General features: G+C 55.1%; 1 protein-coding gene across 3 annotated transcripts in view; it reads right to left on the reverse strand.

Annotated features, from left to right (window-relative positions):
* Positions 1-13,818, reverse strand: part of TMPRSS2 (transmembrane serine protease 2) — a 31,445-nt gene that overhangs the window by 10,864 nt on the left and 6,763 nt on the right. For all 3 annotated transcript variants that reach the window (XM_079766943.1, XM_079766945.1, XM_079766944.1), the window contains exons 2-7: positions 12,357-12,427; positions 9,108-9,330; positions 7,267-7,353; positions 5,974-6,093; positions 1,380-1,506; positions 55-165 (exon numbers count right to left, since the gene is read on the reverse strand). In XM_079766943.1, the coding sequence (XP_079623069.1) occupies positions 55-165; positions 1,380-1,506; positions 5,974-6,093; positions 7,267-7,353; positions 9,108-9,330; positions 12,357-12,371 (683 nt within the window). In that variant the 5' untranslated portion in view covers positions 12,372-12,427. The remainder of the gene's footprint in view (positions 1-54; positions 166-1,379; positions 1,507-5,973; positions 6,094-7,266; positions 7,354-9,107; positions 9,331-12,356; positions 12,428-13,818) is intronic.

Genomic DNA, 13,818 nt, shown 5'->3' on the forward strand with positions numbered 1-13,818 from the left:
CCTGCCGTGGTTCTCATTCTAAATGTTTCAAAGGGAGCGGCAAGCACCACACACCTGTGGTAGAGCTTCTTGTAGAGGTCGGTGTTGCCGGCGCTGATGTTCAGCTTCATGAAGCTGGTGGCCCCGCTGTCATCCGCTATTCCCTGGCTGGAATAAAAACTGTTCCTGAAAAAGACAGAACATCGCATTCAAAACCATGGTTAAGTCGCAAGCGATTACAAACCCCGTGCTAACACTCCCCCGGCATGACATTTAGATGACGAGGGACGCCTTAGCACGTTGGAAACCAGCGTCACAAACTATGCACCAGGGACTGGTACAAGCCTCTTTGGACCCGATAACCTGAAGGTCGGGCAAAGTCCCCCACCGGTGGTGTTTCCAATCTAGTTTGGGTTAGGCCCGTGGTTGGCAAACTCATTAGTCAACAGAGCGGCAAACCACGGCTCGAGAGCCGCATGTGGCTCGCAAGCCGCAGTTTGTCGACCACTGGGTTAGGCCAAAGAAACGAGAAGGGGGATGCGTACGTACATTGCGGCCTAACAAAATTTACGGCAGTTAAAATGCCCCAACAGAAACACATTCAGGCCCCGGGCCGTGACAGGGGCTTCACTATGCCCTTCAACCCTGCTGTGGGGGAGGCACTGAAGCATTTCATTAGCTAAGCTGCCAATGTTTCTATCAAGTGGTGGCTCATTTTGAAACCTGGCACATAGAGAACCCCCTGGAATTCCATAGAAGCCACCCAGGGACACCCCAAGCAAGGGACGGTGGTCATCAAATCACACAGCCTTGCCTCGTGGAGGCAGGGGGCTGCCCAGCGTTTCCCAGGGGTGCTCTGGGAGCCCTGGCTGGGACTCGCTGGGCGGGGACACCCGCTTCTCCTCTCCCTCCTTCCCTGGGGCCGCGTGCAGGAAGGAGCTCTCTCTCGTATATATCTGATGATCAATGCTCCCACATTCAGTGGCCTTCACTGCCGCCCACGTGCATGCCGTGAAGGTCATGCAGGGTCTGTTCCTGCTGACCTTCCCCACCCAGCCCTCCCCGTGCACCCCAACCCCAGCCTCCCACCAGGGTGGCCCTCTGTCCGCATCCTGGGCCCTGGTGACCTCAGGTCAGGATGGTCCTGAGTAACCAGGAGTGGATGGAGGTCAAGGCAGGGCTGGGTGGCCGGAGAGAGACAGGGGGAGGGGAGCAGGGGTGCTGTGGTGGGCAGCGGTGCCACCTGCTGGCTTCCCAAAGCAGCCCTGGGAAGGAGACACGCGGGCGGTGTTCGCGGGCTGGCACGCCCAGGGAGGGGCGGCGAGAACCACTGGCCTTTCTGCCTGTCTCTGTCACCAGGGTGCCCAGCTCCAGCCGCGAGGCCAGGGGCCCGAACTCACCTGTAGCCCATGTCCTGGCACGCTGCCCTCCCGTAGCTCTCGCTCCAGTCGTCCCGGCACACGGGGTGCCAGGACTTCCGCTGGGACGAGTACACCTGCAGGATGAAATTGGGCCCGTAGAGGCGCACTGCAGGGGAGAGAGAGGCCGTGAGTCTCAGACCATCGTCCCAGCTGCGCTGGCCCCACCCTCCCCCGGACGCGGAGACCCGAGGTGGCAGTTCCTCTCCCAGGCGCCGGCCATACGCGAGGGATTCGCTGTCTCCCTTCCCGGCTAAGACGTCCTCTTAACCCAGCAGAACTGAAAGCAGGGACTCAGACCAAACCCATGCACAGACGTTCCCTGGGGGCACTATTCCCAACAGCGGAGGCGGGGCAACCCAAGTGTCCGTCAGCAGCGGGAGGCACCATGGAGGGTCCTCGGCCCCCAAGGGAAGGAAGCACCGACACACGGACAGCGGACAGCGTGAGCCCTGTCACTGCTGAGTGACAGAAGCCAGACGCCAGGGCCACACACTGTGGGGATCCACGTCTAGGAAACGTCCAGGGGAAATCAGCAAAGCCCGGAGGGAGATAGAAGCCGCAGAGGGCTTGGGGGGTGAGGGAGGGGTAAAGGGTGGGGCTTGCTTCTGAAGTGACAGAAATACCCCACAATCGGCGCGGCGATGGATGGCTGTGCGTCTCTGAATACGTAAAACCACCGGATTGTATGCTTTAAAGGGCAAAGGTTATGGTCTGTGAGTTAGATCGCAATACAACTACTTTTGAGAGTTGCTCTTTCAATCATCACTTTGAGCAGCACGTGACCATCTCTGGCCCAAACCGGGCAGAGCACCCAGGGATGTGCCAGTTCCTGGTGTAAGGCTCTGCCCCTGAATTCACCCATGTTTTGCCAAAACCGCAGCTCTTCTGTTTACAGAGACGAAACTTTATAAATACAGTGTGAGCCACTCCCAGTCCCATTCTTTTCTCTCTCTCTCCCTAGAAGGGAGCACAATTCAGAATTCTGAGAACAGCCCTGGCCAATTTGGCTTAGTGCAGTGGTCGGCAAACTCATTAGTCAGCAGAGCCAAATATCAACAGTACAACGATGGAAATTTCTTTTGAGAGCCGAATTCTTTAAACTTAAACTTCTTCTAACGCCACTTCTTCAAAACAGACTCTCCCAGGCTGTGGTATTTTGTGGAAGAGCCACACTCAAGGGGCCAAAGAGCCGCAGTTTGCCAACCACAGGCTTAGTGGATAGAGCGTCGGCCTGCGGACTGAAGGATCCGGGTTCGATTCCGGCCAAGGGTTGCGGCTTGATCCCCAGTGAGGGGTGTGCAGGAGGCAGTCGATCAGTGATTCTCTCTCATCATTGATGTTTCTATCTCTCTCTCCCTCTCCCTTCCTCTCTGAAATCAACAAAGAAATACATTTGAAAAACAACAACAACAAAAGAATTCCAAGAACATCTTGTGTGGAGAGAAGTCGGGTGGCCGTGCCATGTAAAACGGCACTCTGTGGTTTGGGGGGATGTCTGTGAGCCCAAAGTGTAAAATGAGGGACCCGCTATTCTCAGGCCTCACTCTCGCCTCCCGTCTGTGGCCCCTGACTAGCTGGACACGCTGACTGACATTCCCCCGTGAAATTCCAGCCTCGGTCTGATTATTGCCCAATGTTTGCGTGATGAGTGGTTCCACGTGCCAGGTGTTAGGTGAGTGGATAAGCCAACTGGACTGCATCCAGACGATGGAAGATGATTCCGAGCTAAAAAGAAATGAGCTAGCAAAGCCATGAAAAGACATGGAGGCAACTCCAATGCGTGTTACTAAGGGACAGAAGCCCATCCGCAAAGGCCGCGTAATGTCTGATTCCAACTATAGGACATTCTGGAAAAGGCAAAACCATGGAGACAGTGAAAGGACCAGTGGCTGCCTGGCGCTGGGGGAGGGATGAGCAGGTGGGGCGGAGAGGATGTTTAGGGCAGTGAAATTGCTGGGTATGACTCTTCAAAAATGGAGATACGTCATTGTACATCTGCCCAAACCCACTGTCCAAATGTAAACACATTACACACCCGACTGTAATCACAGGACTGTAGTTAATAATAACGTATGGGTACTGGCTCATCAATTGTAACGCACGTACCACCCTAACTTGGGACATTACAAACGGGGACAACTGCGAGGGGGATGGGACCCCATACTCTCTGCTCGATTTCTGTGCACCTAACACTGCTCCAAAAAACAAAGTCTACCAGTTTTTAGAAAGTAACCAGAATTAAAACTACTCCCAAAATGAAAGTAAAACGGACACTGGCGTGGTTGAAAGTAAGGGAGACAGTCCGTCTTGCTTTGTGGATAATGTGGGGGATTTGTTTTCCCTTCCAACCATCTGCGTTCACGTGCTAACTCGGAAAAGAGGACGGGGCGCACCCGAGAGCCCACCGAGCCGGTCGCAAGCAGGTGTGTGCTTTTTCAGGATGGTGACATCCGTTTCAGCTTTACTGAGGTAGAACGGACAAATAAAAAGGGTGTATATTTAAGGTGTACAAGTGTATCCTGTATATTTATGTTGTTTTGACGTACATGTGCATTGTGAAATGGCCACAATTAAGCTGATTAACGTCTCCAGCACCTCAGCCTGATTTTTCCTCCCTTCCTTTGGTGGTGAGAACACTTCGCCTGCCCTCTTAGCAGCTCTCAGGTGTCCAAACCAGCATGCTGACAGCGGCACCTCAAGTGGTTTTCCTGTTTCTCTCCCGATAGTTTAATGCTCACAGAAAGCACAGCAATGGACGTAGAAAGTGAACTGATGTGGAAAGAAAGCTCCACTCGCTGCTCGTTCTCCATGAGCGGCTGGTGGTCTTCCTGTCCAGAGCCGTGCGTCCTGAGGAAAATTACCTCCTCTCGGGGAGGACAGATTCAAAGCGCACCGCATGCGTGTTCTGCTCCAGTGCAGACCACACACGTCACGTCCATCTGCTTTGTTTTATGTGAGTAACTGATATGAAAATTAGGTAATAGCACAACCACATTGAGGGGGACCTAGCAAATTACACACGCACACCCTCCGGCCCAGCAGTCTACTTCTGGGACCGCAGGAAACGGTCCCCAATGTGCGCACGTGCTTGGCGCATGTGTGTGACAACACATGGGGGGCAGACTAACTGTCCCCAGGAGGACACTGGGACGGAGGGCACGGCCACGCGCAGGGACTCTGGGCAGCAGAGGGGACGGGGAGGAGCCGAGTCCCGATTCCAGGCTGCATGTCAGCAAGTGACGTGGAGCCGGCTGGATGGCAGCCACAGGGAAATGGCCTTAACATGCAAACAATATGTGCTTGTTTATGCAAAACCTCTCCCGAAGGAGAAGCAAGAAAGTCATATTAGTTGCACCTGAAAAACACCATGATTGGCGGGTGAACAGGCATGTGTGTGTATGTGTACATACATGGCGCATCTACATGAGAGTGTGTGCATGTGTGTGTGTGTACATTTGATGTGTGTACATGAGAGTGTGTATATGTGGTGTGTCTATGTGAGAGTGTGTGTGCGCATGTACGTTTGTATAGTGGTGTGCATACATGAGAGTGTGTGTGGTGTGTGAGTTGGTGTATGAGTGTGTGTGTGTAAACAGAGTCGGGGATGAAATCTCTCACTGCATACCCTTTGGTACTTCCTGAATTCTGATCCACTTGAGTATACTAACTCTGCAGTATTTAAATACATGTTAAAGGAGAGTGAAGAAGAGACTGTCCAGGTAACACGAGTCTGTCTCGCACATGCACATGGGAAATATCAAAAGCCATTCTCCCCGGAATCTTCACCACCCTCCACTCAGCCTCACAAACACCCCCGTTTACATAAGAAATGGTGACAAACATCAGCGCCAACACAGAGGCAGGCGCTCTGTCCCAAGTTTGAAGCGTGCGTGAGCCACTTGCCAGCGCAAATGCGCCCCGACCGGGAGCTCCCGGCAAAGAGGCCTTCGCCTGCGGACACAGGTGACCATGCGGCGGCTGAGGCCAGCCCAGGGCCCAGGCATGTGTGTGTATGTGTACATACATGGTGTGTCTACGTGGAAGCGAGGACGAGCAGGAAGGGAAGCTTGCGAGGAGGCCATGGGGCAGGGGGATGACCAGGATGCGCACTCTTTCCCGGCGTGCACTGCGTGAAGCGTGACCAGCTCAGAGGACCAGCCTTTTACTCTGGGTGGGTACCAGTGACCCCAAGCCCCACTGCCCTCGCACAGCCACAAAAACACAGTGCGCTCAGCTCCACAGTGCGCACGGTTGCGCACTTTCACTGCCGTGTGGGACATGTGCGGCAGACGGGAGTGGGCGTGTCCCCTGTCATGGGACTGGCCCTGTCATGCCCCTCCCACGGCTGTGCGATGCAGAGTGAGGAGCACACCCCCTCGGAGCCTGTCTCCTCATCTGAAAATCGGGGTTAACCCAAGGCTCCAGGTAGGGACTCATGATGGAATGGACATGGCCTGCAACCATCATGCCCTGACACGGTGGACCCCGGACACAGTGGACCCCGGACACGATGGACCCCGGACACGGTGGACCCCGGCGCCCAGCCCCCGGCCACGTGCAGCTTCCCACTCACCGCACTGGTTCTCGTCCTCCCCGCTGGGACAGTGCAGGATCCCGTCGCACCAGAGAGAGGCGCTGACACAGGTCCCCGAGGAGCCACACTCCATCCCCGACGCCATGCACCTGTTCTCCACTTGCAGAGGGGTGGGAGGGAGACACCCGTCAGGCTCAGGAACCAAGGTTCCTGCCTCTCGCCCACCACAGAGTGCCATCCACCCCACGCAACGAAGGGGAAGAACCTGTCCCCCTTCATTTAATAAGGAGGGGACGTGTCCTAGCTGCAGCACAGCAAAGAACACGGGGCTGCAGCCCAGGCCGGACAGCTCAGAAGGTGAGAGCGTCGTCCCGATAAGCCAAGGTTGCAGGTTCAGTCCCCAGCCAGGGCACATGCAGGAATCAAGCAATGAATGCATAAATGAGTGGAACAACTAATTGATATTTCTTTTTCTCTCTCAAATCAATGGATAAAATTTTTAAAAAACACAACAAAAATCCTTAAAAAAAAAAATGAAAAGGAAACAGGGCTGCAGGCCAGAAGGCAGAACCCTAGTCACGCTCCTCGCAGAGGAATGGCTCCCGGCCTTGGACTTGGGCAGGCTCCACGCCCTCTCTGCCCCACAGGTGACTCCCGGGCCCGCGGCTGCTGGGAAAGGCCTGGCGGCAGGAGGAGGGCAGGCTGGCCTGCAGCCACCACTGTTACCGGGCACCAGGCGGGGCCACGGCGGGAGCCTGCCTCAGAGTGCCAGGTGGCACCTAGTGCCCCGAACCACTGGGTACACTTGGAATGTCAACACCACGGAAATGGCACGGGGCTGTGACCACCCTCAGATTGGGAGGAAGCACGCAACCCCGACAAGGAGGCTGCCTGCTTCCCAGAGTGGTTATCCGTGCATCGCCACGGCTAAGCGGAAGCAAAGAGAAGCAGCTCGCTGTGTAAGAGGGAGACTTCAGGAAGGGCTGAGGGAGGGAGCCCGGCCCCGAGAGCAGGGCCACGGATGCTTAGCACCCAGCGCCAGCCGAGCACCCAGCCCCAGCACCCAGCGCCAGCTGAGCACCCAGGGCCAGCCCCACACCCAGTGCCAGCCCCACACCCAGTGCCAGTCCCAGCGCCCAGCCCCAGCCCCAGCCCCCAGTGCCCGCCCCAGCACCCAGCCCCAGCCCCAGCCCCCAGTGCCCGCCCCAGCACCCAGCCCCAGCCCCAGCCCCAGCACCCAGTGCCAACACCAGCCCCAGCCCCAGCGCCAGCCGAGCACCCAGCGCCCGGCCTCGATCGCGCCCTCCGGCGTCGGGGCTGCTCCCCACTTACTGAACTTCCAGAGCAGGAGAGCGGCCGCCACCGCGCCGGCAAGGACGGCCACCAGGGCCACCGTGATGCACAGCACCTTCTTCGTCTCTGAGGAAAAGAGACAAGCGCACAGTCATGGCGGAGGCTTTTTGAAGCCACGATCTCAGACGTTATCCATTACCTTTATAACATCGCACATCGGGAAATAATTCCTTAGGCACTTAAAATGTGACTTTTAAAAGCGCACCTGGGAGGTCTTCCTTGGTCCACAGCACTAACCGTATGCTAGAGCAGAGACCACGACGTGAAGCAGGGGCGGGGACGTCCGCCCACGGGCCGTATGAGACCCCCGAAACCATTGGGTCTGGCCCTGCCAAGGCGACCCCCTGGGACTCGAAATTCAATAATCCGAGGAGCTTTTTACACAGGAGGCGGCGGCCAATCAATCATTCTCTCTCATCCTGAAGTTTCTGTCTCTCTCCCTCTCCCTCTCTGAAATCAATAAAACATTAAAAAAAAAAAAAAAGACTTTGGAAAAGGAAACCAATGCTCTCTAGTCAAAACAAACCGATGTGCCATTGTAGGACAGGGCATAAGCCAGAAGTTGTGTAAAGGTTCCGCGGACGGGGCCACACCCCCACCCCCACAATTCCTAGGGGAGCTTTGGTGGGAAGGGAGGTGGAGAGGTGGAGGGGAGGGTGACAGACCCTCCGACCCCCTTAGTTTATTCAGGAGGACACCAGGCTGGGAGGGAGCGTCGTGGGGAGACCCGGTGCACCCAGAGGCACACATCAGCGCTTCTGGAAGTCAGTCAGGCAAGTGCAGCTCTGGAGCGGAGGCCGGAGCTGACCCATCGGACCAGGGCTCAACGCCACGCCTCCTGCTTTTTGTTTTGTTATCACATTCTGCGAATTCCACAGTCTGCTCTCAAACTTGTGAACTGTGACCAGGCTTAGGATCACCGGGGGAGCCTGGTCACCACCAGGCAGATGGCGAGAGGGAGGCCTGGCTGTGCAGCTTTAACAGGCTCCCAGGTGAGGTCAAGGTCACTGGTCCAGGAGCGCCAAGGGCCACCCTGCCCCCTTATCACCACTCGGCCGACAGGGATTACGTCTGGGGCAGGCAGAGCGGAGTGAAAGAGGCCGCTCTCTCTGGGGAACTTCCAAACAGCCAGTCCTCCCCATTGGCCAAGGATAATCATTTCCCTTGGGCGACTTCCATGTGTGTCATTTTATCTAAGAAAAACACCGCTTGCCCGGCGAGTTACGGAATATTAAATTGGGAAGGCTTGACCTCTCGAGTGTGCGGCGGGCACGCTGCCCAGCTCTCGCTAGGAGCATGCGGGCACTGGCAGCCCTGGTCGTACCTTTGGGTGGACAAGCGCTTTGGAATCAGTGCCTGCTCGGTCCAGAGTGCTGTTTGCCACTGTACGTGCTGTTGAGTTTAATTATAACTGACTGTCCCTTTAACTTAGTCTAGTGTTGATTCAGCCCTACTGTGTCTGGTGTCAACTGTTTGCACCTCAGGCTTGTTGACCCTCGTTCTCCAAAACCTAACCTGTCAGATGTGTCCACATGGTGCTTCGACGTGAAATACCACCGATGGCTGTGGCTCAAGCAAACAGAGTCACTGAGTCCAAGAATATCCCTGGTACTCTGAGAGGCCTGGGGCCAGAAGGTGACACCTGGCAGCTGGCACCAGGAAGGGCAGGGCGAAGGGTGAGGGGGAAGGCATGTTACACAGCCCAGCCCCAAGCCGAGGAGAGATGGCCACAGAGCGGATGGGAGCGGAGAGCCCACTAGAGAAGGCCGACCCCAAACGTGGGTTCCCGTATAGGAAATACATGCAAAACAGGTTCCTACTTGAGGTGCACAGTGTCCTCGATGGGGACTTGGGCTGCGTGCGGACGGCAGGCGTCGAGGTGTTCGTCAGAACCCTGGGGGCGTACCGGGGCACCGTGGGCGGGTAGTAGGGAGCTGGATACACTGCGTAAGCACTGGGGTCCACAGAGGGCCGTGGCGGGTACAAGTTTTCGGGCTGGTACCCATAGTTTTCGTAGTAAGGCCCAACACCTGGTGGTAATCCCTAAACAATAAAAAAGAAGATGAATAATATGCAACCCTAATGACCCTAATTATGCCAAAAGCCAAACTTACCTAGGATAAAGGCTAACCAAGTTTTCAATTAATATTCATTTCTTTATTAAGGTACTAGAGGCCTGGTGCATGAAATTCATGCACAGGGGGCGGGGGGGAGGAGGGGCGTCTCTCAGCCTGGCCTGCACCCTCTCCAAACCGGGACCCCTCGAGGGATGTCCGACTGCCAGTTTAGGACCCATCCTGCAGGGGCCTAAACTGGCAGTCAGACATCCCCCTCGCAATCCGGGACTGCGGGCTCCTAACCGCTCGCCTGCCTGCCTGACTGACTGCCTGATCGCCCCTAACCACTCTGCCTACCTGCCTGATCGCCCCTAACTGGTCCCCTGCCAGTCTGGCTGCCACCTAACTAGTCCCCTGCTGGCCTGGTTGCCCCCTAACTGCTCCCCTGCTGACCTGATCTCCCCCTAACTGCCCCCCTGCTGGCCTGGTCACCCCGTAACTGCTTCCCTGCTGGCCTGGTTGCCCCCTAACTGCTCCCCTGCCGGCCTGATTGCCTCGGCCTCCACCACTGTGGCTTTGTCCGGAAGGAAGTCAAACGTCTGGAAGATGTCCGGTCGACCTGGTCTAATTAGCATATTACCCTTTTATTAGTATAGATAATTGACATGTAATATTATATTAGTTTCAGGTGTACAACATAATTTGATATTTGTACAAATTGTGAAATGATTACCATAAGTCTAGTTAATTTCCATCACCATACATGGTTAAAAAATTTTTTTTTCTTATGAGAACTTTTAAGATGTATTTTTTTAAGAGCTTTCAAATATGCAGTACAGTACTGTTCACTTCAGTCAACGTGCTACACATTGCCCGGGACTTATTTATCTTCTAGCTGGAAGTTTGTCCTTTTTTGACCTCCTTCACCCATTTCACACATTCCCTTTTTAAGAAAAAGTGTGGAAGTTTGGGAATGAGTCAATACCTTGAGAATGGGGTATAAAGTTATCCACTAGCGATACCAGAATTATAAATATACCCATTTTACAGAGAGACACAGGTTACATTATTTACCTATGCATGTTACTTGCGAATTCCTTTTGTATCTCCTCTTCTCTTACAAAAGTATATCACGTGTACTCACCATCTCTTATTAAAGGGCATGTACCTGGTTTACAATTGGGGGCTGCTTAGCAGTTCTGCCTAAAAAAATACTTCCTTATGCAGCACGCGCAATTTGTGGAGAGTGTGTGGAATTTCTGGGTCCAACAGTGGAAGGTACGGCCCCAGCCATTGAATTTTATTCTCCTCTACAGCCTTGGGCTGGTTTGTGTTCTCAGAAAGCCCTTCTTCTCTTCCTCCTTAAAAATGGCCTCTCCAGGCCCAGCCAGGCATGGTTCAGCAGTTGAGCATCGACCCAGGAACCAAGAGGTCGCTGGTTTGATTCCTGGTCAGGGCACATGCCCGGGTTGCAGGCCTGATCCCCAGTAGGGGGCATGCAGGAGGCAGTTGATCAATGATTCTCTCTCATCATTGATGTTTCTATCTTTCCCTCTTCCTTCCTCTCTGAAATCAATAAAAATATATTTTTTTAAAATTGCCTCTCCAGCCCTAGCCGGCTTGGCTCAACAGATAGAGCATCGGCCTGTGGACTGAAGGGTCGCGGGTTTGATTCCTGGTCAGGGCACATGCCCAGGTTGCAGGCCTGATCCCCAGTAGGGGGCATGCAGGAGGCAGTTGATCAATGATTCTCTCTCATCATTGATGTTTCTATCTTTCCCTCTTCCTTCCTCTCTGAAATCAATAAAAATATATATTTTAAAAATTGCCTCTCCAGGCCTACCCTTCAAGACACGCCCCCTCCCGCCCCCAAGCAGGCCACTCTAGATCCTCTCAGCCTTCCACCCGTCAGCACCTTCCGTCACCTGCTGGCTGGGAGGTCCCCAGGCAACCTTTCTTCCCCCTGGTTAATTTCTCCCCTCCTGTCTTGCTGATTGTGATCTCAGAGAGGACCGGTACCCTGAGCAGAGGCAACTCAATGCTTGGAATTTTAAACGGAGCCTTCAGGGACGCGTGATTACGAAGAAGTGAGCCAAATGCAGGCTCCCAGAGTCCACCTTCACTTAATCACTCACCAATGCGCTCCTTCTCAAGTCTAAAGAGTACAGGTCTAAACCCAGCAGCAGACAGAAAGAGAAAACGAGATGTAATCTCCCGCCTAAATGGGCACAGAGGTAGAACAAGCGGCACGTGTGTTGGGCCCTATCGGAAGCATCTGAGAACACGCCGTCACCCGGAAAGGCTGCAGCAAGCACCGGCGTCTGTCCTGGCAGATTCCCGTGCCGCGGGCTTGAAATTTAAAATGGACCAGGAATATACAACCAGGAACAAGGGTGGGGGAGCATCGAGCCTATTCTCTAGATACAGGACCTAGAAAACTGTTAGTGACCACAACTCTGCACTAAAGAGTTATTCCAGGAATAAGACGGACCTGTGAGATATGACGGTGAATGAGGAAAGTGCATCTGTCTCCTGTGGGGGTTCCAGGGAGAGAGAGAGCCGGCCCTGTGCCCAGTCAGTGAGGACCTGCCCCAGTGTATCAGGAGCCAGGCTACACGACAGTCTGCTGGCCCGTGTACCCTACACACTTCCTTCCCGGGACTTACCCCTCTTAGCACCATCCTGCCCCCATCTGTACCCACCCCACCCGGGCCCTGCCCCACCCCCACCCTTAGGGCAGGAAGAGCAGAGGCCACGGGGAGAAGCCACCTCTCCCACACCCACCCAACAGCTTCGGGACTCTCCTCTGAGCGGCTGCTGTGCGGCCACGCCGGCCTCCTGCTCCCCTCTAATGTACAGAAGGCCTTGACCAACCTCCACGGAGCACACACAGTCCCGACAAACAGCTCTTAACGTGCTGCCCACACCCCCCTCCACCCCCCACCCCCCAGAACTACCAGAAGGAATGAGGGAACAAGGAAAAGCTCAGGCGCGTGGCAGGTCACCACTTACTGAGTTTAAAGCCATCCCGACTAAGTCCGCAGCATCAGGTACCGGGAGGTATTTGGAACGTTCGAGAGGACCTAGAAGAAAGGATGACAAGACTGTATGTAATCGTTCCAGACCAGTTAGTTTCCGGAAGATCAGCTGAGAAAGAACTAGAAAACGGTCCAGGTGAGAGCTACCCCTCTCCAGAACAGAGCGCCGAGTCCTCCCCGCAGCTGCCCACGGAGGAGTCCGGGGCTGCAGCTCTCACCACCTAGGAGGCCACGCCCGCCCGAGGTCACCTCCACCCAGAGGAGAATCTAGGGACTAGAAGCACACACGGCGACTCGGCCTCAAGTTCAGCAGAGGCTGCAGGTGGGCGAACACCTGGCGTCGACTCCCGGCAGGCCCACTTCCTGGAGGTATCCCCGGGCCAAAACGAACCCTCCCTAAACCTCAGGCGGAGTGGACATCGTCCCCGCACTCTCTCGCTCGGTTGAGGAGTCAATGAGCGGGTGCAGGCAGTGCCGGGCACCGAGTGACAGCGGGCACCCATCTATCAGACGCAACCTGGCCCGCACCTGCAGAGAGAGCGCCCAGCGGCACGAGGAAGCAGCCACACCCGAGCAGGTGGCCTAGAACTCAGTACCAAGTAGAGGCCACGCCTGGCTTTGTAACTAAGCCATATGGAATCTTCCGTTTTTCAGTAAACACACATGTAAAAGAATAAAATCTGTGAAACACATCCACACCCACCCACTCCTCCACCGACCAGCCTAAATCCGGGAAAGAGGTTCCGAAGTCATCTTCAGGATGGTTTCTAATGGAAAGGAAGCTCTGGGGCAATTGCTCGCTGTCTGGGAAGCGCTCACAGTAACATCTAGAAAGACCAGCAACACAGAACGCTCCGTGGGAAAGCCCCATCTGACCTCACTCTCCCCCTTGTGGCAAATGAGAGCTTTTACCCACCCTCCCCTGCTTTCTGGCAACGACCGAAGAATGCTTCAAGGAATGGCCTTCGCCATCGGGCGTACACAACACCGTGTGCCCGGTGAGAAAGCTCTGGGCCTCGAGGCGGGGGCCAGGTCCGGAGATTTTCCCGGTACCGTGCCTGGCACACAGTAGGTGCCCAACCAGCAGCAGGCAGCACGGCATGTGGGGAAGCCCAGGACCTCTGGCCCCAGCTCAGTCCTTCACAGGCTGTGACCTGGGACAAGTCAGTTAACGTTTCTGTGCCTCAGTTTCCTCATCTGCAAAAGGAGGTACAGTAGCACCCACTCCAGGGTCGTCGGGGAATGAGATGAGTTGATGCTAGTGCTACATACATTTCTGTTGTAAATAAAAGCGATTGTAAGGCTGATAAACATTGAGCAGCCAGGTTGGGGGCGGGGGGGACCGGGGGGAGGAGCGGGAACTAAGCTTGGCATTTGCAGGTTTGCCTCTGGTAAGGTACGGGCAGGAAATCCACCAGCTCAGAGAACGCAGCGAG

Source organism: Cnephaeus nilssonii, assembly GCF_951640355.1.
Source record: "Cnephaeus nilssonii genome assembly, chromosome: 3".
Classification (NCBI taxonomy): domain Eukaryota; kingdom Metazoa; phylum Chordata; class Mammalia; order Chiroptera; family Vespertilionidae; genus Cnephaeus; species Cnephaeus nilssonii.